The sequence below is a fragment of the Canis lupus genome, chromosome 24, assembly GCF_048164855.1.
Source record: "Canis lupus baileyi chromosome 24, mCanLup2.hap1, whole genome shotgun sequence".
Lineage (NCBI taxonomy): Eukaryota > Metazoa > Chordata > Mammalia > Carnivora > Canidae > Canis > Canis lupus.
This window is the reverse complement of record NC_132861.1, coordinates 45,963,234-45,988,990: the sequence shown is the minus strand read 5'-3', so window position 1 is coordinate 45,988,990 and position 25,757 is coordinate 45,963,234. Positions and strand designations below refer to the sequence as shown.

Here is a 25,757-nt window from a genome sequence, read left to right as displayed (position 1 = left end):
AACCTCTGAGCCACCCAGGGATCCCCAGCAAACAGTTTAAGGGACGGTTTTCTTTGCCAAAAATAATGAGTCAATAATGAGAAGAGTTTCTGGATTGTATAACTGCTCTGGCATTTCAAATGAAGTTTAAAAATTTACCTATCTCTCTCAACTCTTCTAACCATCTCTCCTATCCTTCCCCATTGCCACTGCTTTAGCTCAGGCCCTCTTCTTTGTCCTCTGTTATTGCAATAAATTCCTAAATGGTCTCCCTGACACAAATCCTCTCCACCCTCTATCCATCCTCCACATAGCCACGAGCATCTTTCTAAATGTAAATATGAGGGCACCTGGGTGGTGCAGTAGGTTAAGTATCTGACTCTTGGTTTCAGCTCAAGTAGTTGATCTCAGGGTCCTGATTTTAAGGTTGTGAGGTCCAGCCCTGCATTGGACTCCATGCTCAGCAGAGTCTGCTTGAGATTCTCTCTTCCTCTTGCCCTCCCCACTGCCTCGCACACACTAAAATAAATTAGAAAAATCTTTAATTAATAAATTCAATCTAGTCATTTAACTTCCATGCCTAAAACCATTAACCGTCCCCTGTCTTTGGATGACCACCCTGCAGGATAAAATACAATGAAATTTAAGATCCTCTAGAATCTGACTCCTGCCTACTGAAATCTTCTTTCCCTCCCCATCTCCCAAAGCAACCTATAGTCCCACAGCTGTGCTATCTGCAAACACTACCTCTAAGCCCAAGGTGACATTCTTCCCATGTCTGTTTTTACTATTAAGTGGAGGGATCTCTTAGAACAGTCTAATATAAATCTTTGTGCCTTCAGCACCAAGGACAAGAAGATGCCGCCCTAACGTGTAGCACAAGATGTTGAATCAATGTTTAGTGAAAAGAAAAAGAAATGACTGAAAGAAGGAATGAATGTCTTTTCGCCTGGTAAGATTGGTCAAATGCACAGTAGGTGCTACCCTCCTAGAAGCAGTGAAAGTATCCTAAGGCTTTCAGGTAACATATAAAGCTCACTGGATTTAGACAGAAAGATAAGCAGGTGATGACTTCACAAATACATAAGAATGCCATTTAGTTTAGAGCTGGACCATTAGCTTATCATGGATCTTCTCCAAAATCACCTCTGGCCCTAAGGACTATCTAGTCAAACAGAATTAGGTAATTCTCAAGAAAGGTACTAGAAATACTCAAATGATAACATACACATTATCTTACATACCTACAGAAACACGTTGCAAAGCATTTTGCATTTCTTTTGTCCATAAATTTCCCATGCCACACACATAAAAAGCACTCAATAAATATTAGAATGCACAAACTAGCCATGTATTGAGGTACCTCCTCTGCCCATTTCACAGCTCTACCTGTAGGATACATTCAGGTGCATCATGCCCCAAGTGACCCTATCCCCTACCTTCCTGCTCACAACAGGACTATGAAGGGCACCTGAACTAAGGGCAGTCCATCCTGGCCAATAACTGGTGCCTTGTGGTCTTGCTCAAATTATGACTACATTTCTTCCTTCGCCTTTCATTCAGGAGATGAAAGATCAGAGATTCAAGAGCTGGGGCAATCATATGGGTCCCATATGAAAAAAGCCATAATGGAAAAAGTGAACAAGAGAAAAGAAAGCCAGGAGGGAGAAAGGGAATGGAGCAGAGAAAGCAGAGAGAAAAGGGGCTTTGTCTATGATGCTGCGACCTCACTGACTCGGTAAGACCTAGGAGACTTCTGGGAGAATGTTATCTGCGTTTATGATACTCCTTTCCCCTTATTAAACTCAAGTTGGTTTGATGTACTTTCCTAAAGGAGCCTGTATAGCACCAAGTCCCATATTTACCAAGCCACTTACTGTATCAGATGCTACTGCCTGTCCCCAAGCACCTGACTGAGGAGATAAGGTATACATACTCAGGCCTCAGCTTGGTTACAAAGGTCCTGCTCTGTGTGTATGTGCCAGTATCACCTCCTGCTTGGTCCCAACAAACACCTCCACTCTCATGTTATCAACTTACTTGCAGCTTCTTGATCTCTCCTCCCTCTGTTATGCTCATCGTCTGGTCTCTCGTTGGAGAGCCTCTCTTCCCCTACTTAAATTGTCCTCTAGGACTCAGGATAAGGGCCACTTTCTCTTAGAAGCATTTCCTAATCTCTCCCTAGGCTGGATCAGGTTCCCCTCTTCTGAACCTCATCATATCAGTGTTTGTACTTGTCTCAGCTATAAGGTTATGCCTAATTTATCAGCTCCCAAACAAATGGTTTTTTATACTGAATAGGCCCAAGACAGCCCTCGTTCTCTTCTTTAGGGCATATCTCAGGACTCAAACCATTTCCCTCTCTTCTTACCTCCCAGCCTCCACGATAGTCTTCTGGGGTCCCTTCCCTTTACATCTTGAAGAAAGGCAGTCATCCCACATCTCTCATTTTACTAGCACTAAGAAAAGCACATGTTCCTTTCTTTGCTGCTATTCATGATTAGGAAACAGAAAAATAGCAAAAATAATTATATCTGAGAAGAGAGTGCTACTGTGGTTCCTGGACCACACTTCCTGACTCCCTTCAGAGATGATAAAAGGAAATTCTAATGTGTTATTTCTTGAGGGTGGAGCTAACCCTGCCCTCTAAGCCTATACTTAAAGCAAATCACTTGCATCCTGTCTTCCAGAGGCTACTCTTCCAGCTTGAAGCTGGATTTGAGCCAAGATACAATCAGGACTAAAAATCAGTGCTCCAGACTCAGGAGGGCAATTAGCATCTCTAAGGCTATCCAGACTGAGTGGCTCCAAGTCAACTCACCAAACCTCTGCCCAGGTTTATCCTCACACTGCTCTCTAAGTAGACCAATTCCTTGTGGATAGGAACTTAGATTAATTCATCTTTACATGCCCAGCATGAGACCGAGGCAGACAACAAACATGTTTAATGAATGCACTTCTAAAATCAAAGCAATACAAGGCAGAATAGGATGGGAGCCAACAGGTGGTTCGGCCAATATTGTAAGAAAGGGCCAAAAACTAGCAAAGAGAGAACAGTAACAAAATCAAGTATGGCATCTAGATCTGAAAACTAAGGTAATCACAGTCTGGGACTGCAGAATAGTGAAATCATCCTAAGGTTTCACACATCAACAGGGTCAATGACAGTGGTAGCTAACTGACTGGATAGATGTAGGGGGTGGGGTGCAATTATAATCCTAGATTACACTCTCAGAAATCGAGCCCATGCAGGAGGTTAGAGCTCTTCTTTAAACTGGGCTGATCAGATTAGACTACAGTACCCAGCTCTAGGCACTGGACTTTTAGGATACTGGCAAACTGGAACCAGTCCTTAGGAACCACGTGGTAAAGAGTACAGAAGCCAAACAACTAAAACGTCTAAAAACTGCAGACTTTTGGGGAACCTGGCTGGCTCAGTCAGAGGAACTCTTGTTCTCAGGGTTGTGGGTTCGAGTCCCATGCTGAGTGTAGAGATTATTTAAATAAACAAACTTAAAAAAAAAAACCTACAAACTTGTTACATGAAAAATAAAAACTAGGGGCAGGAGTGTGGTCTCTAATTGCTAATTTCAAATAAATGAGAGCTTTGTTGTTGTTTTTTTAACTGCATACCTAGGAGATGTTAAAAAATTCTGGGTCATTATAAGGCATAGTTAATAATTATAACGAATTAAAAATGACCCAGGTTAATTTTTGTCAAGAGTTACTTGAACCAAGGTTAAACAAACCGGGGTTTGAATCCTGCTACGTGCGCCTTCCTGTTTTCGTGTGCAAGTTACTTAACCTCAGAGGGCCTCATTTTCCTATCTATAAAAGGAGGTAACATGATCCCCTTAGCAGAATTGTTAGCAGTAGAAATAACATATGAAAAGTATCTACCAAGATTCCTATGAAACCTGTTACTATCATTCTTTTTTTTTTTTAATTTTTTATTTATTTATGATAGTCACACAGAGAGAAAGAGAGGCAGAGACACAGGCAGAGGGAGAAGCAGGCTCCATGCACCAGGAGCCCGACGTGGGATTCGATCCCGGGTCTCCAGGATCGCGCCCTGGGCCAAAGGCAGGCGCCAAACCGCTGCGCCACCCAGGGATCCCCTGTTACTATCATTCTTAAATTAGCTTACCGCAGATCCCCAAATGATATGGGCAAGACTCGGCTTAGCTGACCCATAAAGTGCCTTCCTAAGATGCAATGTTGATCTGTTCAATTCAGTGGAGGAAGAGGTATAGCATTTACAGAAAGCTCTACTGAGGGAGGACTTAGATCTGGAATTTGGTGTTGCAAAGATTTAAGATATAAGGGGTGCAAATGGCGGGGGGTGGGGGTGGGGGGGTGGGAAGTGTGGCTGTTCCTATTGAGATGGGCTCAGCTAAGCAGCAGGCTGGGGGAACGTTGAGCCAAAGACTTTTTCCAAGTCCCAGAGACTTCTCAGCAACCAGGAACACATTCCAGAGGAGCTGCCTAGAGCGCTGAAATCCAGGACTCCCGAATGTGCAAACCAGCACTCATTGTACTGGGGGGCGGGGGGGGGGGGCACACAAAAAAACTCCAAAAAAAAAACAATTTCCCATCAGCAGCAGGTCACAACCTAAACAGTGATGCCACTTTACATTCCTCCCTATTAGCAATTTACAAAGTCCCTTTAAGCACTTGCTGAACGCGATTTGATCCTCACACACCAGGGCAGCAGCAGGGCCCCAACCGCTAACGTGCTTTACGTTAACAATGGGTGGGTGACTCTTCCACGGGCATAGAAGCGGTAAACTGGTGGGTCTGGACCTGGGAATCTAGGTCCCTAGAGATCAACTATGCTTACTAGAAGCACATAACCTGCCTCAAGACACAATCGCTAGAGGGAAACGTGCAAAGAAATAATTCTGCATTTCCTTTTTTTTTTTTTTTTTTTTTTTTGCGCCCCCAAACGATGCTGCTGGAACTGGGGAGGTGGAAACGGGGGCAATGACAGGGGGGTGCTCGGGGGACCAGAACAGGGGCAGCTCCTGCGGAGCGTGCTGGAGCGGGGTGGGGGGGGGGGGGAAGGGGGAGGAGAAAGGAAGCAGGAAGGAGCCTCGCGAAGGCCGGGAGCATTCCGTAACTGAGCCGCCTGCAGGCGCCAACGGCCACATTACCTCACTGCATCCTCACCACTCTCCGGCCCGGGCTGTCACCGTCCCCACTCTGCAGAGGAGAACCCGGACTCAGAGGGGCGAGGCGAGCTGCCCGGGCGGGAGAGCGTGTGCGTGGAGCCCCCGCCGGGTCCGGAGGCAGGGCGGCCGGGCTGCGCCAACACCCCAAAACCGCCGCCGTCGCCGCCGTCCCCGCCCCTCCGCGCCGCCGGCAACCCGCACCCACCGGGGCGGGGCGTCCAAAAATCTCCTTCCGGGCGGCGCGGCCACCCCTCCCGGGACCCCGCGCGTCGCCCTGGGGCCGTACCCCGCTCCGCACCCCTGCATGACGCCTCCCCCCCCAGCCCCCCTTCTCCCCCGCCGGCCGCCCGGGCCGCGAAGGCCCGCAGCCCAAGCCCAGGCCGCAGGACGGCGCCGGGGAGTTTCGCCGCTGCCAGCCCCCGTGGAGGCGGGCGCGGGGGGAACGGCTGGGGGAAGGGGCCCCGCGGGGCGGCCACGCGCCACTCACGCGTCGAACTTGTTGTTCATCCTCTCACCGCCGCCGTCGCCACTGCCTCACGGAGTGACTTCCGCTCCGCCAGGTCTCCCCCCCCCGCCCCCCAGTTTAGGGCCCGGCCACTTCCGGCTGCGCGCGGCGCAGCGGAACGTCTGCGCGCTAGTCCGGTGCGGGGCGGGTATCCCGGGACGCCGGCTCCGGGCGGCTGCGCGGCGGCTGCGCGGAGGCTGCCAGGGTCCCCGCCGCGCGTCCGAGGGGGCGCCCCGACTCCACACCCCCACCCCCCGGGGGGCGGCTGCACCGTCCTGGACTCGCTCCTCACCTGCCCGAGGCTGTTTCCTCCTGGGTCCCGGCCACGCCCCTTCGGGTCGCCGTGTGGCTAGAACGGGACCGCCGGTGTCCGGCGCCGGACGCAGCCGCCCGCGCGGAGTCTTCCGTCTTGCTGACCTGTGCGGGGGAGCGAAGGAGCTCATCGCGCCCCCCGAGGCGGTCGGAGATGTGGAGAGACCGACGCCAGGTGACACAGTTAGTGCGAAGCTCACCGGAACCCCAGATGGGCCCGCCAGGCTCGGAGCGAGCGCCTCCCGGATCCGAAGCCTCTGCTCCGGGGACACAGGGGCGGCGCGCACGGGAGTTAAGGACGCGAACCTGCTGCTGGTGGAGCCCCCAAGCCAGCACCCCTGTGCTTGGGGAAGGCGGTTATTACCAGCCCCCCCCGCCCCCACGATGTCCCATTGTCAGGTCTTAGGCACATTTTTTTTAAAGACTTATTTATTTGTTCAGAGAGAGGGGGGCAGAGACACAGGCAGAGGGAGAAGCAGGCTCCACGCAGGGAGCCCGACGTGGGACTCGATCCCGGGTCTCCAGGATCACACCCGGGGCTGCAGGCGCACGCCACCGGGACTGCCCCTTATGCACATTTTTGATTCACTGTCACCCGCACCTTTGATCCTCTGATGGGGGTGGATAGGTAGGAAGCGGAAATCCGAACCCATATTTGCAGATGAAGAAACAGAGGCTCAGAGGGCACAAATGACCTGCTCGGGTTCTCTCCTCACCAACAGAACTCGGGCCCCAGCTGTATTCTCAAAGCCGGGCCTTGCCTCTCCCGCCAGGAAGACCTCAGCTGGGCATCTTGTTTTCTAAGTGGATCCAGAATCTCCTGCCGGAAGGGAAAGCCCAGCCCATCACCTCCCAGCCTCTCTGCCCAGCTCCTCCTTGTCTTAAGCATCCTTTGAGACCAGTGCAAATGCTCCGCCGCCCTTTGAGAAGAGAAGGAAGAGGGGTCTGTTTTCCAGGCCACCGAATCTTTCTTGGGAGTGTCTAAAATTGGGTTGGGAATTCTGCATTCCAAACTTTATTTAACCACCAGTGTTCTTTTTTTTTTTTTTTTTAAGATTTTAAATATTTAGATTCAGCCCCAGTGGCGCAGCGGTTTGGCACCGCCTGCAGCCTGGGGTGTGATCCTGGAGACCTGGGATCGAGTCCCACGCCGGGCTCCCTGCGTGGAGCCTGCCTGTGTCTCTGCCTCTCTCTTTCTCTCTGTGTCTCTCATGAATAAGTAAATAAAATCTTAAAAAAGATTTTAAAATATTTATTCATGAGAGACACAGGCTCTCATGATGGCTGCCCTAGCCATCAGTGTTCTGGGAAGCCCCCTCTCTCACTTGGAGCCCCAATCTGCCCAAATGAAACGTGGGGAAATAGTGACCCTTGCTTGTCCCTGATGACATGAGTAACTCTTCTGTGATCAATGACCAAAAAAAAAAAAAAATGCATATGAATGGAAAGGTCACTTGTGCAGCAGAGTCTTGGATGCTTATAGCACCCAGAAAGTAGAAAAGGGATATACCAGCTGGCGTGGGCTGCTGCCCTTCCTTCAAGAGAACATTGCCTGCTATTCTTCACATCTCTCTTGACCTCTCTCCTCTGGGAGCCTGTGGGGAGGGACTCGTACAAAGGTAGGGAGGCCCAGTCCTGGAGGGATGGGACCTTGCCTAGTTGGGGACGTCATACAAGACAGAGTCCTTAGGGCTTCAGAAATGACAGGAGTTGCTAACGTCTTGCTGAGGTGAGGGGATTGCCAGGACTAGCTAGCCAGAGCTATGTGGATGCTGATTCCAACAGTGCACCCTGCCCACAGCCATTCTCAACCACTCAAGGACTCCAGCTTGGTCTCTTTATTTCCCATGCTTTATTTCTCAGGCCTGGTGGTCCTGAAGGCCACTTCCCAAAGAGCACACTCATGACCCCAGCCACTGAAGAACACAGCTGATAAGACTCCACATGGCTCTCAGCAGTTGGTCGGCTCAGTCAGGTGAGGGCAGGTAGGAGCGGGGGTCTCCAGGGAATGGCAGAGCGGGCACCTGGTTGTAGTGGGCCATGAGGAAGATGCCAGCGGTGCCACAGACAAAAAGCGAGAGCATGGCCAAGAAGCAGACACGGTCCAACACGCGTCCCACCAAGAACCACTCCTCGCTACCCTGAGGGTGGGAGGCAGGGTGTGGGATGGCCAGCAGTGACACCAAGCCTGACCTGGGTCACTGTGCCATCCTTGGTCATCCAGCAGGCCTCTCTTCGTGTCCTTCGGTCCTTCTCATCTCCTTCCAGACTTTAACCTGGCTTCTGCCATAGTCCCCTGGTCCATCCCATTGCCCAACCATGGCCACCCTACTCATCTTGGCCCCTGTCCCAGGTCCAAGTCCCTCCCTGGGTACTCAATCCCCCTTACGCTGTCAAAGTGACTTTGCTGGTGCCGGGCGAGGGCAATCAGGTTGCAGGCTTCCACACAGGCCTGGATGGCCGGGGCAGCTTGCTTCAGGCTGCCACACAGCTCCTGGCTCTGCCCTGGCTCCGGGCCTTTCTCTGGTGAGAGAGGGTAAGGTTTGGGGATAGAGTGGAGAAGAAGTAGTCTGAGAAGTTAGTCTCTCCTGAGCGGCCTAGCTTCTCTCTCCTCAACCTGGATGCTCATCTGCCGTCCCTGGTGCTTTGGCCGACAGGCCTGCCCGTTTGGAGTCCCTGGGGAGGAGGGTCCCCAGTGTCATACCCCCTGCCTCACCTAGCTTCTCCAGCGCTGCCCTCACCAGCCCATTGCGCTGCCGCTGCCGGAATAGAAGTTCACTGCGAGGCAGGCAGAGAGCAATGTCCTCCCCAGCTGTGATTGGCCATCCCAAGGAGGAGCCGTTCTGTAGCTGGCGCCGGGTGTCTCGCACAGCTGCTGGGGCTGGTGGGCGAACATGCATCCGCAACAGCTGAGGCAAGAGCCGTAGGAACACCTGGAGAGAGGGGTTTCTGGTGGGCTTAGCTTAGTAGCAGCAGACCTGGGCATGTGGGCAGCCAGGCTAGGCTTCAGAGCAGAAGGTGAAGGTTGGCACGGAGGGCTTGAGCCACCAGGGGCTCAGGGGCAGCAAGCACATTAGGGTCAGTGGCTTGACCCAGTACAGCTGGACTGTTCTGCGCCAGATGTGAGCCTAGGTCCTCACATCTGTGTGCACATCAGAATCACCAGGGCGCTCACTACACAGGTTCCCGGGCCCCACCCCGGCAGTTCTGGCCCACAATGCCTGAGGTGGGCCTGAGAATCTGCATTTGCAGCAAGGGTCCCAGCCGACTGCTACGGGTGGGCTGCAGATCACACAGGCCCTGGCGCCAGACTTCCTGGGCAGCACCTTGCTTCTGCTTCCTAGCCGTGCGACCTTGGGTGAGCGAATCAATCTCTCTGTGCCTCAGCTTCCTCACTGGCCGACTGGAGATGGTACTAACACCCACCTCAGAGGAGTTTATGAAGATCCAGTCATTAGTGTGCATAATACACCTGCCACATAGTAAGCACTCGGTGTCATTATTAATCCATTTGGGCACATGCTTCAAGATACAGGGTAGGTGTGCTGCTGAACGTGGCAGGGGAGTAGAGAAGGGGAAGGGGTGGACAGGAGGATGCTGGAGTGGGCAGGGAGAGGCCTTGCCTTTCGGACCCCATGAGCCATGGAGTGTGTGTGGGGGGACCGCAGGGACACGTTGAGCACGACCACGGCATTCACAACAATGAGGATGGTCACCGCCAGGAGGAAGGTGAGGTACCTGCCGGGGTTGGGTAGGCAGGAGGTGGGGCTGGCCCTTTGGCACCTCATCTCCAGATGCACCCCCACCCTTAGCAGCTGACTCCCCCAGATTCAGCTGGGTGAGGGGTTGGCACCGTGGACAGGTGAGGTGGGAGTGGCAGGAGGGTAGTGCCCCGAGTTCCAGGGAATGGAGGGAAGGAGGCGGGGGGAAGGCACGAGGGCCAGCCTTACTTGCTGATAAGTGGCACTGCCTGGGAGGTCTCGGGCACCTTCTTGGCCACAAGGAAGAGGAAGACAGTCTGGGCCAGGAGCACGTTGATGGCGACAGTACACTTTTGGCCACCCGCTGCCCATAACCAAGAGGCCTTCAGAGCAGATCTCAAGTTCCCTGCCATGGGGACCTCCCCTGCCCCACAAGGAGCCCAGTGCCCCTGGTCCCCGGGACAGGTGGTCTCGTGTGTGATGCCCCAACGCCGTCCCTCCCCACTGGTCCCCGAGCTGCCAGCTGGGGCCATGGCCCCCCTCCCCCAGGCTACAGCTACCCTTGGCAGGAAGGAAGTAGATGAGGATGGCGACCGAGGAGATGAGCACACAGGGCGCGATGATGTTGATGACATAGAAGAGGGGCTTGCGCTGGATGAGCACGTAGAAGACCACCTTCTGGTGGCCCGCCTCCTCGGCCGGCGCGGCCACGTCCAGCAGCATCTTGGCGGGCCGGTGCCGGATGGCCCACTCCCCGTTCTCTGCGGGCAGCAGGCCAGGGTGGGCACAGGGAGGGCAGGCCGGGCGGATCCCCACGGCCCCGGCGACCTAGCTACGGGGCGGCCAGCATGCGCCCAAAGAGCGCCATCCGGGGAGACTGGATGCCTGACCCCCTCCCACCCAAACTGGAGACATTATCGTGGGGAAGTGAGAACTTTGCTGGGCCCTTAAAAATACACTTTTTAATGATTTACCGTAGTGCTCACCTTGAGTGACATGGGGGGGTGGGGTATGATCTTAGTCTGGCCGTGCCCTGGGGGCCAGGTCCAGCAGGGATCCTGGGAAGAGGATACCTGTGAAGGCCTCGGGGTCGATGAAAATCCACTCGATGGTCTGACCATCTTCCTGGCTGAGCTGCAGATTGATCTCATTGGTGCTGTAGGTCTGGGACCTGGGCGATGGGGAGGGAAGTGTGTGTAGATCCATCTCTGAGGTCACACGGAGGGTCATCTGAGGGCAACTGAGGGCAGTATTGCCTCAAAGAGTGCAAAACTCAGAATTCCTGAGTTCTCCACAGAACCTGGCCGGGAGATGGTGTAAGGGCGGGATGGGGGTCAGAGGAGTCTTCGTGGAAGGGCTGGGAGGCTGGAGCTCAGTCCACTGTGTTCCTCCCCTCTGCTGCCTCCGGGGCAGGAGGGACTGATGGTCTGTCCCTGTCTGGTCTGTTTGTTAAGGAGGGTCTCCCTGTAGGGTCTCCTTGTAAAAAAGACTGCTCCTCTAAATTATGGGAAAGACCTCCTTTCCCCCATTTCTGGATGAGAAGACTGAGACAGCCTCTACCTCTCCATGGGGTGTGGGTGGCACTCATGTGGGCATGCATGTACATCGCGGGCATGCGTGTGCCTTCTTGCCCAGCCGCCTTGGTCATGAATTACTCCCTTGGGTCACAGGCAGGGAAACTGAGGCAGGGAAGGAGGCTGAGCCAGGGGACTGTGACTTAGCAGGGAGGGATGTGGGTGTCTGGGTGTGAGATGGGCAGAGAGGCTCCCAAGAGATGAGGCCTGGCCCTTGGTGAGAAGCCTCGCGTCCACCACCCAGCCAGGCTCCTCCTGGGGCATCTCTCTATATCCTCCCCCCTCCGCCCCCCCCCCAATAAATGGCCTCACTGGAAGACGAGGGAGCAGTTCTGCCAGTCGAAGGGGAAGTAGGTGACAGAGACCGGGCAGGAGGAGCGGAAGATGGCAGGTGGCAGCCAGTAGACACATCCATCAGGAGACACGAGCACGTTGCAGTAGAGGGCCACCTCGAACACGCCGTCCACGCTGCGCACAGGCCAGGCCCCGAGGCTGGGGGCTCACGTCCCCGGCAGCCCCGGCTCGCCCCAGTCCCACAGCCTCGGCTAGCCCTTGCCCTGCGTGGATGGGGACCAGGGACCCAAGCCCTTTGCGGCCACAGGGTCCGCTACTCCCCACCTGCATCGCCCCCAGACTTCCTCCACCCCACCCCCTTGTCACCAGGGCCTGGTCCTAATGGTACTAACATCTCTTCAGCTCTCGCAAAGTGCCAGCGCCACGATGGCAGCACTTCATGCCTACTGACTCCTGACAGCTTCTGTGGGAGCTGCCCTCATCCCCAGGTCAGAGGGAGGGAGCCCACCAGATGACAGGTGACAGGAGGTGGAGGAGGAGGAGGAGGAGCCAGGCCTCCAGAGGCAGGTCTGCCCACCCGGCCCCACCCTCAGCAGCACCTGCTCCAACCAGTGTTCCCCTGTCTGCACCTTCTGTCCACTTGTCCCTTTTCCCCAGAGCCCCCTTGTCCTGCTGGGCCCTGCACTTGTGTCCTTTTGGCACCCCTCCTCACTTGTTCTCCAGCACGACGTCTGGCCGCCACACCATGGTGGACGGCACCCTTAGCACCCACAGGCCTTCGTAGTCTTGCGGGTCCCAGCGCAGGCGATAATCGCACCACTGCTGCAGGGGGAGTGGGGTTGCCAGGCCCTGCTCTCCTCTGGGATGCCCCGCCCCCACCCCCAGAAACAGGAGCTGAGCCCAGGTGGGCCAGAAGAGGCAGGGAGGGGGCGGGGGAAGGCAAGCAGCTCTAAGGGCCTTGGGACCCCAGGGTGGGAGCCCAGACAGGAAAGCACTGCAAGGTGGCCTCTTACCATCTCTATCCAGACATTGGTGGTGAGTGCCTCCTCTCGCTCATTCTGGGGGTGCATTACAGAGGGCTAAGCTCCCGTTACTTGCCCTCTCCGGATGTTAGTCCCTATAGACCCCTGTTGGGTACTCCAGGACCCCAGCCTCTTGGGAGCTTTCCAGATCTCCAGCCTCCTCTCTGTGGAGTCCTTCCCCCCCCCGCCCCCGGCCTGGCTGCTAGAGCCAGCCCCTTCTTCTCCCCAGCAGGTCCCAGGGGCCCAGTACACTGGGCCTCTGTGTCCCCCACTGTCCCACAGGCCTGTGGCTTACCAGGGAGATGAGGTTGGTGAGGGTGAGTTTCAGGCTGACATTGACCACATCCGAATCGTGCTCAGCGGGTCTCAGGTGGGGATTGTAGTTGTGCATCAGGTCTGCGAGCAGCCGCTCCTCCTGGTTCCGGGCCTCAGCTCCTGCAACAGCCAGCAGTGAGCCTGGCCACAGGGGCCTTGGGGCAGAAAGAGGGGGAGGCCGCAGGAGGGTGTGATATGGAGAATTAGGGCGCTGGGGGTGGGGGAAGGCTTCAAAAGCCTCCAGACCCTCTGTCCCCTGAGGCCTGGGACCTCTACTCCAGGCCCCCCAGGCTCCTGACCCCCTGAGTCCGCACCCAGGTAGACGGCCAGCAGCGGTGGGAGGAGCAGCAGCCCCTGGCCCCAGAGCATGGTGCCACAGCCCTCTACAGTGACGGGTGGGACAACCGCTCCCCAGCTCAGGGTAGAGAGCTGTCGACTCTGGATCTCATATAACAGCCCATGCTCCCACCCCAGCCAGGCCAGCCCAGCCCCACCAGCTGTCCGACCACAGCACTGTCAGCTGTTCCAAGATGGACAAAATGCCAGGCTCAGGTTACCTGGGCTGGGGAGGGGACAGAGGGGGCCTATCTGCCCCAATAGAGACAGCCCAGCCTCCATCCCCTCTGTCTGAGTCTGCAGTCCCAGCCTATGTTCCTGAAGACACAAGCAGGGATAGGCAGACATGGGAGGGAGCAGAGTGTGAGGAAGGGCCCAGAACTGGGCTCCCTCCTCTGTTCCTCCAGCGGGTCAGGATTTGAGGAGGTATGGAGGCATGTTCTGTACCCAAGTTTCTCTGTGATATGATGGAGGACCCCAAACCTGTCCTACCAGCCTAACATGGGTGGTGCACTGGGCCCAGACACTGGAGGTAAAGCCTAGGAGAGAGATGTACTATGTTGCCCAGGTCCTGATACCTTAATGCAAATTAGGGGGATAGTTAGGGCCCACCCAGGCTCTGAGACACGGGACATGGGCCTGGTAAGCTTTGAAAGAAGGAGAGTTGAGGAAGATCTGTGACTTGGGGCTCTTGGGAACAGAACAACCCCTGGATAGGGGGTCCTTTGTGTGGCCTCCATATTTCTTAAGTTTATCCATAAACTTAGGGAGTCCCTCACATGTGGCAGGCAGCAGGCCAGGCGGGCAGCAAGGGGGACTGCAAGGGAAGCCGGGCTGAGCCTGGGTGGCTCACAGGAGGTCACAGTTCAGTAGGGCAGGCGGACAAGATCAAGGTTGTGACCCCAGAGAGTCAGGTGAGGGGACCCACCTGGGCCAGAAAACATGCTCCATCCAGTTTGTAGTTTGAAGTCAGGGGAAGGGTAGGGCTGAGGCGGGTCTAGGAGCTGAGGGCCCTGCTGCCAGCTGTGGCCATGGGCTCACCTGTCTTTTGTCCTCCACAGCCGCAAGTCGTCCCTCCTGTCTGTCCTCACAAGGACTTTGGGGTCAGGAGGACAGTAGTTGTGGCACCTGCCTTTCCCGGTCATCCTGCTCTGGGCCCCACCCCCAAGCCTTGATCTCACCCCCAAACCTCGATCTTGAGGAGTATGGTGCCCTTTCCCTGGGTTTGTAAAGCCAGCTGCCCCTTTTCCCCAGCCTGCCCCTTGGTGCTCCCCAGAGCAGCACCTCTCCCCCTCTGGAGTCCCTGCCAAGACCACTAATGGCACCTGCTAAATAGCGGACCACCTGTTCACCCTCAACCCCACCGCCCTGGTCAGTGGTGGTCTGGCTGATGCTCCAACATTTCTGACTCTCCTTCCCCTTCTCTACAAGTGTCCAGGAGGGGAAAGGGCGATGGTGGAGATTGACGTCCCTCTGATACGAATTATACCACTTCCCTACGTATGAAGAGATTTCAGCTCCTGTCTTTTCTCCTTCTCTCCTGCTGTGGGAGAAGAGGCGAAGTCTCCTTGGGGTTCTCAGGACGGTGGGTCACCTGAGGAGAGTGGTGCTGCCCTGGAGGGGCTAAAGGGGCAGGTGCGGTGTGTCTGATAGTCCCCCTTTGCCACTTTGTCTTCCAGAGGCTGGAAAAGTGGAGTGCTCATGTCCCAGGCTCCCTTGCAGAGAGGGGTGGCCATGTAAAAACATCTTGACTGGTGGGATGTCCACAGAAGTCAGCTGGAAGGCTTCTGGAGAGAGCCTTTGCTTTCTGATTAAGGGGCTAGAAGTGGCCGCTGCCTCCTTTCCTGCTTTAAACACAGATGTGAACTGCGGATCTGTGGCGGTCAGCTTGCAACCTGGAGCGACAGGCATGAGGACAAAGCCAACATGCTAAGGAGGGAGGGCTGGGCAGAGAGCACAGGGCCTGGGGGGCTAATAGCTTTGTGGGGCAGCTGAGCCAATGGTGCAACCACTGCCTCCTGATCTTATTATGCAACAAAGAGGGAGCCTTATTTGTTTGAACCACGGTTCTTTGGGTTTCTGTTCCTTGCAGCCCAGTGCATCCCTAACAGATTCATCACTGTTTGAAGGAGGGTGAGTAGCCCTGATGGCCTGGGGAGACTGTGTAGGTAGGGGCACTCTGTGGTTCCACAGGAAGCTGGCTCCTTGTGACTGTGACTTCCTGGGGAGAATCTGTGTCACCCAGAGAGGGGACCAGTGCTGACAGCCCCCTGGGGTTGCACTGCTGGAGGAATGGGTGCTGTTGAGGGTCCCGTTGTGACCCTGGGAACCTTGCACGGGGCACTCTTGATCGGGTATGGCATTTTGTGGTTGTCTTCTCTGGAAGGTTCCATGCCACTGCCACTGAGCAGGGCTGGACGCCAGAGGATTCACCTGGCAGTTGCCAACAGTGCCATCGTGTGGCAGAGAGAAGCAAGGACAGTGGCTGAGGGATCTGTTTCAGGGCCTCTGTTGGTGCTTGAGATGGGGACCCTCTCATGGAGGATGATCCTAGGGAAGCCCCAGACTCCTGGCTCATCTGGTAGGTGTAAGTCTGAGCTACTCCTCCTATTTGGAGGGAAAAAAATTAAAGATGTGTACCTCGAATCTGCGCACAGTTCATATTGGAAGTCAGAAGTAATGGGTCGGTTTTGCAGTTAAGAGGTCTGTCTTTTGTTCATTTCCATTGAAAGACCCAAAATCTCACCTTTTGTATACCTGAGCTAACGAGGTCACCAGCTACCTCAGAGGGAAATGGGTTGAGCTGTGAAGATAAGATCTTAACTGTGTGTGTCAAGGAGGAGAATAATTGGGTCCCCTGCGCTTGCTCCCATCTGCCCTCAGACCCCCTGCCAGCCTCAGACATGTGAGACCACAGGCTCATCCCCTGTGACCTAGTCCCACAACTGAGGAATGAGTTAAATAACCATCCCTTGGGGCACCTGGGTGGCTCAGTGGTTGGGCATCTGCCTCTGGCTCAGGTCGTGATCCCAGGGTCCTGGGATGGAGTCCTGCATCAGGCTCCCCGAGGGGAGCCTGCTTCTCCCTCTGTCTCTGCCTCTCTCTCTGTCTCTCAGGAATAAATAAATAAAATCTTTTTTTAAAAAAACCATAACCACCCCTTAAATTTGTAGGACACATGTAAGGACCTTTATGCCTACTAGCAAATTCGATTTTCACAACACCTCACAAATGGGACTTACACACACATTTTGTTGATAAGAAAACTAAACCTAAGACATGAGACAGGCTTGTCCCAGATGGCCCTCTGGTGTAACAAAGCACCCCAAAATTTTGTCTATTAAAGCAGCAAACATATACTATCCCACACAGTTTCTGAGGATCAGGAATCCAGGAGCAGCTTAGCTGGGTGGCTCTGGCCAGGAACTCATGGGGCTGTGCCCAAGATGCTGAGCGGGGTTGTGGTCTCATCTGAAGGCCCCACCGGGGCTGGAGGATCTGCTTCCAAGGTCACTCGTGGGGCTGCAGGCAGAGGGCCTCCGATCCTTGCCAGGTGGGCCTCTCCAGAGGACAGCTCTCCGTGCCAGCTGGCTTCCCCAAAGTGAGAGATCCAGCTGAAAGCAAGAGCAATGGAGCAGGAGCCAGGGGGGTGCCGCACTGTCTTTTAGAGCCTAGTCTCAGAAGTGGCACACCATCACTTCTGCCTCATTCTGTTGGTCACACAGACCAAGCCTGGTGCAGTGAGGGAGGGGGCTGCACAGGGTGTGAATACCAGGGGGTGGGGATCACTGGGGCCATCTTGGAGGTAGGCAACCATGTCTCCCAGCATCTGTAGCCTCAGCCTTTGGCTCTTGGGATGGGATGGTCGGGGGCTCCCTTTGGGATAGAGTTGCCAAATTTAGCAAATAAAAATACAAGGCGCCTGGATGACTCAGTTGGTTGAGCATCTGACTCTTGATTTCAGCTCAGGTCATGATCTCAGGGTTGTGAGTTTGAGCTCCCATTGGGCTCTGTGCTGGGCATGGAGCCTGCTTAAGATCTTTCTCTGCCACCTCCCCCCAGAATGAAACAAAACAGGATACCCAGTTAAGTTGGAATTTTGGATAAACAATGAATAATTTTTCTTAGTAAGAGTATGTCCCAAATATCATATGGAAACCCTACTTTGGGAAGGAGAATAGAAGCCCAAGAGGGGACACTCCTTGGGGAGGGCTGAGTTCTGGAGCTCTAGGATTGTGTGTGTGACCTGAGGTTGACAAGCTGACCTTTAGTCTTTGTGGGTGTTGACCCTGACACTTCCACCCATCCTCAGTTTCCCCGAGGGACCCAGACAGAGTCACCATGGCAGAAAAGGCTGGGGAAGGCCATTTTGCAACCCTGGCGCTCCCACCCCTGCTGGAAGCCTCTTTCCTTAAGAGGCCTAGAGAGGGAGGTATCCCCACATCAGCCCCAGGGGGGACCCTAGAAGCCCAAGGGTGAGGGGTTGTGGAGAGGAGGGTGGCTGGAGGAACAGGAAAGTGAAGACACAGGATCCCACTGCTCTACCCCCACCTCGGGGAGGGGAGGCAAGAGGCCTCTGCCTTTCTGACTCATCACAGAGGGGTCTTAAAAGGCCAGCCTGAGTGGCTCCTCCCTGGTCCCCTGAGCCAGCCCCCTTTTCCCCCCAAATTGTTCAGCCCCTCCCCTCACCAGCCGATGTCCACTCTCAGACCTGCTTGATGGCTCCTGTCTTTAGCTGCAGAGGATCTGCGGTTGAGGAGTGGGGTTTCTCCCTTCCTCTCTTAATCTCAGGAAAGCCCAGCTCTTCCTGCCTCAGCCTTGCAGGATCAGCTGGACTCAAGCCTCAGGGCCAGAAGCTGGCCGCCCCAGGAAGGACTTGTCCTCCCTCAGACACCCCTGTCCACACAACTACCCCCCCACCTGCTCATCCCTTCCAGGCCAGAGGCCCCACCCGCAGCTGTCTGGGAGCTGGGCCAGGGGGGCAGGGCAGGCCTATTCTAGATGAAGCGCTTGTCCTGCTCGTGGTAGGAAAAGGGGTCCCCGGGGAAGGGCTGAGGTGGAGGCTGGTTGTAGGCGCCCTGCAGGAAGATCCAGGCCGTGCCCACCACCATGATGGGTGTCACCACAAATAGGCAGAGTCGGTCCACTGTGCGGGCCACTCGGTTCCAACAGTCCTTCTCCTGGGGGCAGGTGGAGACAGGGACAGTGGAGTGAGGAAGGCCCACACCCCAGGCTGGGCACCCAATGACAGAGGCATGGCCCTAGTGGATCTGTGGGGGTTGCCTCAAGCAGGGCCCAGGCCCCCCCTGAAGCCAGGGTCTCTATCCAGGAGACCGAGAGCGGGACCACAGCCTCCCTCCTCACCCTGCTGCAGGGCTCCAGGGCCTGAGGAAGAGCTGGGGGGCCCGGAGTCTCTCTCAGGGGTCTAAGGAGGGTAAACTGTCCCCCCTCCCTTGTCCCCCCTCCCAGCCTCTCATCTCTGTGCTAGCCCATATGTGAACCTGCAAACAGTTCCCCTTTCTCAAGAGAGAAGTTTTAAAAGTTGTATCACATTGAACAATCACCTAAGGCTGCCTTTTACATGTCTGCTTATGGGGGCGCCTGGGCGGCTCAGTGGGTTCAGCACCTGCCTTTGGCTCAGGTCATGATCTCGGGGTCCTGGGATGGAGCCCCGCGACGGGCTCTCTGCCCAGCCTAGAGTCTGCTGCTCCCTCTCCCCCTTCCTCTGTGCTCTCTCTCTCTCTCAAATAAATAAATAAAATCTTAAAAAGAAAATAAATGTCTGCTTATGTCTGGAGTATCAGACTTGACGTTGAGCAGGGACAGGAAATGATTGACCACTGGGACAGAAGGGCCCCTAAGGGAACTGTAGGCCTGCAGCTATGCCTGGGTGTGCGCCCTGGGCACTGAGCCCTGCCCGAGGGGCTCTGCCTCCTGGGGGGCCCTGGAGTCTGCACCCACAGTGGACTCCATCTAAGTGGGTGTGTGTCTCCGAGGGGAACCCAGCTGCCTTTCGACGGGATACACCCTATGTGCCCGGCGATCCTGTGGCTACACACCTCGTTGTAATCGTTCTGGTCCTTCATGTGGTTGACGATGAAGTTGGCCCCATCCACAGCTGGCTTCAGCTCACTGAAGAGCTCCTGCTGGGCTTGCTCGGAGCCTGCGGGGGGCCGGCCTGCGGACACCGGGCCAGGGGCGGGCATGAGGCCTGCCCCCAGCCCACCTCCCGTGAATGGGCCAAACTCCCAAGCCACCGGGGGACCCACGTGCAGTGGTGGGGCGCCGGGCCAGCCCGTGCCGCTCGGACTGCTTCTCAAACATGAGGTCACTTCGGGACTTGAGCAAGAAGTACTCCTCAGCCTTCGAGATGTAGCCCAGGGAGCTGCTCCTCCGGACGAGAGCCCCTGGGCTGGGCCCATCCTCTGCTGGGCGGGACATGTGTAGGAGTTCCGGCAGGGTCTCCAGGAAGAGCTGCGGCAGGTTGGGGGACACAAGGAGGCTATTTTACAGACATGGGGTCACCTTTACACGTCAAAACTGCTGTGACTAAGTTCCTGGCTCCACAAAGTACTCCTGAGTCTGATGCTGTCACTGATTCCCCCGATCCCCTACTGAGGGACACTTAGTTTGCTTCCAACTCTCCCCTATTGCTCAGCTCACGGCACACAGCAGAACTCATTCTCGGAAAAACAAACAAGTAAGAAAAATCCCCCAAATGCTGAGCGCTCTTCTATACTAATGACCCAACAAGTTGCTAAAGCACCCTCAGCCATCCCAGAACTGCTAGCAGCCCTGCAGTGGCCCAGAGTCAAGGACACCCCCTCCTGGGCACGCCGTCCCCACATTCCTCGCCTTCTTTTTAATTGAGGTATAGCAAACATAACAGTCAAATGAACTGATCTTAAGTGTAGAGCTAGATGAATTTTTACAGATGCATTCAACTGTGTAAACATCCCCCCAGATGAGATCTCAAACACTATCTCGAAGGTCTCCTCGTGCCTCCTCCGGTCACTTCCTACCCACCCCCCGGGGTAACCACAGTCTTGATTTCTATCACTAAAGGCTGGTTTTGCCTGTCCTTGAACTTCATAGAGAGGAAACTGTGCAGCTTCTGCTCATTTGTGCCTGGCTCCTTTCAAGCAGCAGCGCGTTGGGAGGGTCATCCACGTGGTGTGGGCAGCAGCCCGGGGCACTTTTGCCATGCAGGGTGGCACTCCCCCGTGCAAGGATATGCAGGGTCTCTCCCTGCCCTCCTGTAGATGGACAGCTGGACAGTCTCCAGCTTTTGGCCTAGAGCCCTCACCTTCTTGACCCCCTCAGACAGCACGTGGGTGCTGGGTGTGCGAAAGTGGATGTTGAGCACGATGACACAGATCACCACGACCATGGTCACCAGCACCATGCCGAAGAGCAGGAACCTGTAGGCACACGCTCAGCCTGGAGCCCGTGGGGCATGGCGGGGCACAGTGGGGTGTGGCAGGGCAGGGTGGGGCGAGGCAGGGGGAGGTGGGGGAGACGCAGAGTGGCACGGCTGTCACTCACTTGCCGATGAGGGGGATGGCCATGGACGTGGCGGGCAGCCGCTTGGAGATGAGCAGCAGGAAGACGGATTGAGCCAGGAGCACTGAGATGGCCATTGAGGTCTTCTCGCCACCTGGGGGAGGCCAGACTTAGCTGCTACCTCTGGCCTTGGGCCCAGGGGCTCCCCCTGCGCCCCTTGCACCACTGTTCACAAAGCCACAGTGCCCTGATTAACATCATGGGCTATGGAGCCAGAGCACCTGGGTTCAAGTCCTAGCTCTGCCATTTACTGGCTGGGAGACCTTAGGCAATCAGCCTGACCTCTCTGTGCCTCAGTTTTCACAACTGCTAAATGTTGTGAGGACCAAGTGAGAGAGTGAGTGTTAAACGTTCATCACGCTGCCCGGCACGGGGCAAGTGCTCAATGATCACCAGCTGTCACCGTTAGCCAGCTCCCTGCCACTCCACCCTCCAAAAATCACCCCTGTACGGAAAGTTCCAGGGCATCTTCGTAGCATCAATATCTCACCAACTCTTAGTCCTCCCCTCAGAGACCCCGACCTGCATTGCCTGGCTCTTCCCACTCGAGCTCCTGAGCTTGCTGTGCGGGGGTCACTGTGGTCACAGGCCCACAGCCCTGCCCCAGGGCCCTTTCTCTACCTGAAGAGTGCCTCCCCACCCATCTCCAGCTCAAGCACCACCTCCTCCAGGAAAGCTTCCCCCATTTTACTCTCCCTGGGGCGGTGCTCCTAGTCCTCTGGTTTCTACAATCTCTGCCAGCAGCAGAGGTCGGATCACATTTGTCCCCGGGGACTCACTACATCTTGCTTGTAGTAAATATTCTGGAACTATAGTGAAACCAAGTAACATAGGTTACACATGGCCTTCTAGAACCAGGTGAGCATAGATTGCATGCCTCCACACCTGGCTTCCTAGAGATCTTCCTAGACATGCCATCACCCACTCACTGGTTCAAAGTGGAGGGCCTTCTGTGTGCCAGGCCCGTGGTCACACATGGTGACCAGGACAGAGGGACAGTCTAGTGCTTCTCCCTGGGTCCTTGGGAAGCCCCACTGTGAGAAGCAGAAGCAGGATCCCAGAGGGACAGACACCCTCCACCCCCCGTCCCCAGGGCCCTGTCCACCTGGGGATGTAGACAGGGTCACAAAACCCTCCACTTGGCTGGCCACATGTCTCTCATGCCTGGACCCTGGGCAGGGAGCCCCAGGCGTGGCGACCCCCTTGTGGCTCCCAGGAGGAAGTGAGGAGAGGGCTGGGGAAGCCAATGCTCAGATGCCCTCAGGGGAGAGGGAGGGGCTGCCCCAGGTGGCCAAGGAGCTGGGACAGGCTCTGAGGCTCACTGTCAGCCGGCAGGTAGAAGACCAGGTTGATCATGAAGGAGATGAGCACACAGGGCACCAGGATGTTGATGACATAGAAGAGGGGCTTGCGGCGGATGATGAGGTAAAATGTCACATCCTGGTGGCCGGGACTGTCCAGTGGGATGCTGGGGTCCACGTTGATCCTGGCTGGCCGGTGCACTATCTCCCATTCCCCGTTCTCTGAGGGTGGCAGAAGGATGCCTTGGTGTCAGGTCAGGGGGCTGGGGGGGCCTTGGGGCAGGGTGGGGGCCGGATGGAGTGAGCCAGCCCGAGGGGGCACCCAGGGGAGAGCTCAGATTCTGTTTGTGGGTGTCTCCCTGGGGAAATCTGCAAGAGGGAAATTCTCTTCTGGGAGTTTTTTTTTTTTTTTCCTTCTTCTTCTAAAACAGGGGCACGCAGGGGGCACCCAGGGGAGAGCTCAGATTCTGTTTGTGGGTGTCTTTCCCTGGGGAAATCTGCAAGAGGGAAATTCTCTTCTGGGAGTTTTTTTTTTTTTTTTCCTTCTTCTAAAACAGAGAAGCTGAGGCCACATATGGTTCAAATAAGTCTTAGAGATAAGGGGATGCAGTGAGATCAACACCTCCCCCTCCACGCGGCTGTGATGTCACAGCCTTGGGACCAGTGTGACGGAAGTCTCCTCCGATGGACAGGGGCATGTGGGGGGGGCATAGAAGATCTGAGTCCGATCACAGGGGTGGAGGCGTTGGGAGGGGGTGACATACACACTAGGATGCCCGCTAAAGCCCCAACCACACCCCTGGGCTTACTGGGAACAGAAGTCTGACTACCCTTCTCATCGATCAGCTACAACCATCCCCAGAGACCCTGTCCAGACCCGGGAGGATCTCTTGGCCTGGGCAGGGGAAGGGGTGGGGTGCTGGCACCTGTCTCTGCCTTTGGGACACAATCCCCTCCGTATGGACTTCTTTTCCCTTCAACGTGCTAGATTTGTGTCGGTAGGTATGTCCGCGTGTGCTTCTCTTTGGGTGCCCATCTGGGTCTCTCTGCCCGTCTGGGTGCCTGTAGGCCCATGTTCCAGGTGTGTGTGCGCACGCGTGCATCAGGACGGGAGTGTGTCTGAGCCCCCCCCCCCCCCCCCACGCCTCGCCCATCCGCAGAGGCTCCTGCCGACACCTGTGAAGCCCTCAGGGTCGATGATGATCCACTCCACCGGATAGAAGCGGCCCTCTTCTTCCTCCTGCTTCAGACTCAGGGTGATCTCCTTGGCTGTGTACTTGAGGGAACTGGGGAGGGCAGTGGGTAGAGGGGGGTCATCAGTGCTGGGCTGCGGCCACCGAGGGGGGGCAGGGGGGAAGGCTAGCCGAGGAGGTCCGTGGTCAGGCGGGTGCAGGGAAGCTCTAAACAGGACAGAGCAGGGGCCTCTCTGCACCTCCCCCAGCCCCTGGTGGTGGGCCCTGGAGTGCGGGGTGGCTGGACAAGTGGGTGCACCTGAACTTGAGGGAGCAGTTCTGCCAGTCAAAGGGGAAGTAGGTGACAGAGATGGGGCAGGAGGAGCAGAAGATGGCAGGCGGAAGCCAGTACACGTAGCCCGAGGGGTAGATGAGCACGTTGCAGGAGTAGGAAATCTGGAAGGAGCCGTCATTGCTGAGGGACAAGGACAAGGGCCACGGTGAATGCCGGCCAGCTTGGAACCGGTAGGGGTGGGGGAGGCAGAGTGGGGAGGGGATGCCAGGGAGGCCTGCGGCTCAACTTGTTCTCTAGCACAATCTCTGGGAGCCACAGCATGTCAGGCGGCAGGCGCAGGACACTGATGTTTCCAAAGTCTTTAGCGTTCCACTGCAGCCGGCTGTCTGTCCAGCCCTGGAAGCCCAAAAGGTGTGTCAGCAGTGGGCTCCGCCGTTGCCCAAGCCCCCCACCCTCCTCACGTCCCTGGGGAAAGACTGGAAAGGGTCTGGGAGCTGTGACAAAGAGGCTTAGGGAGCTGAGTCCAGAGATAGGACTCAGGTCTGTCATGCACAGTTGTGTAGAATGTACACTGCACAACAAAGGGAGCCTATTTCCACTGTGGACATAGAAAATGTACGTCTGTCTTATGAACTGCTGACAGGTGGCAGAAGAGTGTCTTTTAATAAAATCAGGATATTGTGATAACTTTCCCATACATGAAGAATCCCAATCTACCAGAAGTCTCTATCTGAGCTAGTGGCCGTACAAGGTGATGGGAAGGGCAGCTGGGCCTGCGGTAGGAGCCAGCTCCTCCTGGAGGACAGGCTGATCCCCTCCCGGAGATGCCCAAGCAAAAGGGAGCATAGGGGAGCCTGGGCCCTGCACCCTTACCCACCCCCCTCCCCGCCCCCAGCCCTGAGTGGGGTATTCTTACGTGCTCAATCCACACGTTAGTGGTCAGGGTCTCTTCTACTTCTTTCTGTAATCACACAAGACACCTGTCCCCCAGGGCCCACATGGTTCTTTCACCTGCGCACATTCACCAGGCACCTATGCCTGGCTGCCACCCAGGGGAAACCATGGCAGTTGGCCTGACTCCTGCAGCAAGCACTCACAGTCAGGAAGGGGTGGGCAGACCAAGGAGCAGTGTGTCATGGGTCCGATGCGGGGCACCCCCCAGAACTGAGGCTGGAGGGGAAGAGGCATCAGCCCAAGACCTGTGGGCGGCATTGAGCGTGCAGAGCGCTGGAGCATGCTTCCCTGGGAGAGGAGCTACCATAGGCCAGGCTGGCACCCAGGTCCCTCCACGTCCGTCCCAGTCCGGGAGACAGTCAGGCCTGCAGGAGGCTGTCCCTGGCCTCCTGCCCCCCAGCCCAGCCACCGAGGGGCCTCTCACCAGGGAGATGAGGTTGGAGAGCGTCAGGGCCAGGGAGACCTCCACACTCTCTTCCTTGTGCGCCACAGGCCGGAGCTCCTTGTTGTAACCTTTCTCTTCAAACAGGTAGCGGATGAGTCTCTCCTCCTCGTTCAGACCCCAGCTGCCTGGGGAGGGGTAGGGATAGGGACGAGGTGCTGGGAGTGGGGGCCAGGAAGGGAGCTGCCCTGAAATCCTGCTGGGCCACCGGGCTGGGCTCCGCTGGGGGATCCAACCACTCCCCAGGAAGGGGGCTTGGTGGTCAGCCCCTCCAGGGGGAAATGGCAGTGGGGGTGGGGAGTTGGGCCTGATGTGCCAGGGAGGAGGTTAAGGAGGGAACCATGCAGTGGGAGCCCTGGATGAGAGTCCTGAGGGACCCTTCAGGGCAGGGTGATGTCCACTCTTACCACACACGACCAGTATAGCCAGCAGCCCCAACGTTAACACGGGCCCCTCCATCCTGTCCCTCTGACTGGGTCTTGTGGCTTCTGCCCCTCCAGTCTACAGGGCTGGGGAATGTGGGTGGGTAGGAGAAGGGACAGGTGCAGGGTGGGGGGGGGGTGCAAAGGGAGGAGGCATCCGGAAACGCAATCTGACACCTCTGGGCATGGCTGTGGGATATAAATCCTAAGGCAGGTGGTGATGAGGGGGTGGGGACAGGGACTGGCTGCCAGGCAGGAGCCCAAGGACAGGAGGCAAAGATCCCAGGCTGGAACTCCCCACAGCTAGCGGCAGGGGTGGGGGCTGGGTAGAGCACTGGACACTGGGGGCAGCACTGGTCAGCCAGGGATAGGGGAGTGGCGACAGGTCAGCTGTTGCTG

At 56.2% G+C, this 25,757-nt stretch overlaps 3 protein-coding genes and 1 long non-coding RNA gene across 22 annotated transcripts in view; 1 reads left to right on the top strand and 3 right to left on the bottom strand.

Annotated features, from left to right (window-relative positions):
• Positions 1–5,797, bottom strand: part of EIF4E2 (eukaryotic translation initiation factor 4E family member 2) — a 31,148-nt gene extending 25,351 nt beyond the window's left edge. For 7 of the 12 annotated variants that reach the window (XR_012016736.1, XR_012016737.1, XR_012016738.1 and 4 more), the window contains exon 1: positions 2,351–2,436. Coding sequence is in view for 8 of the 12 variants with exons in the window: in XM_072796691.1 (XP_072652792.1) it covers positions 2,351–2,421 (71 nt within the window). In the remaining 4 variants the exon portion in view is untranslated. Of the gene's footprint in view, positions 1–2,350; positions 2,437–5,637 lie in introns of those variants that run through there. The other 5 variants (XR_012016739.1, XM_072796697.1, XM_072796698.1 and 2 more) reach the window with 1 other exon arrangement.
• A 6-nt stretch (positions 5,798–5,803) lies between these two features.
• Positions 5,804–11,096, top strand: LOC140616204 (uncharacterized). Of its 8 annotated transcripts, XR_012016743.1 has the most exons (5): positions 5,804–6,142; positions 7,831–7,942; positions 9,220–9,503; positions 9,636–9,696; positions 9,971–11,089. It is a non-coding gene; the product is annotated as an uncharacterized lncRNA (long non-coding RNA). The 8 variants fall into 8 exon arrangements; XR_012016746.1 differs by having other exon boundaries at positions 9,220–9,696; positions 10,218–11,096; XR_012016742.1 differs by having other exon boundaries at positions 9,220–9,696; positions 9,971–11,091.
• CHRNG (cholinergic receptor nicotinic gamma subunit) lies at positions 7,663–13,242 on the bottom strand. The gene is made up of 12 exons (XM_072796702.1): positions 13,188–13,242; positions 12,854–12,993; positions 12,550–12,594; positions 12,249–12,358; positions 11,555–11,710; positions 10,742–10,839; positions 10,229–10,429; positions 9,918–10,032; positions 9,591–9,705; positions 8,684–8,900; positions 8,357–8,490; positions 7,663–8,108 (listed from the first exon to the last, which is right to left on the bottom strand). The coding sequence occupies exons 1-12, from the start codon at positions 13,240–13,242 to the stop codon at positions 7,935–7,937; spliced, it is 1,560 nt and encodes a 519-aa protein (XP_072652803.1). The 3' UTR covers positions 7,663–7,934.
• A 4,651-nt stretch (positions 13,243–17,893) lies between these two features.
• On the bottom strand, positions 17,894–25,437 carry CHRND (cholinergic receptor nicotinic delta subunit). The gene is made up of 12 exons (XM_072796689.1): positions 25,344–25,437; positions 24,919–25,064; positions 24,457–24,501; positions 23,827–23,936; positions 23,565–23,720; positions 23,250–23,359; positions 22,095–22,295; positions 20,755–20,866; positions 20,516–20,630; positions 19,479–19,683; positions 19,269–19,387; positions 17,894–18,389 (listed from the first exon to the last, which is right to left on the bottom strand). The coding sequence occupies exons 1-12, from the start codon at positions 25,393–25,395 to the stop codon at positions 18,207–18,209; spliced, it is 1,554 nt and encodes a 517-aa protein (XP_072652790.1). The 5' UTR covers positions 25,396–25,437; the 3' UTR covers positions 17,894–18,206.
• Positions 25,438–25,757: the final 320 nt, after the last annotated feature.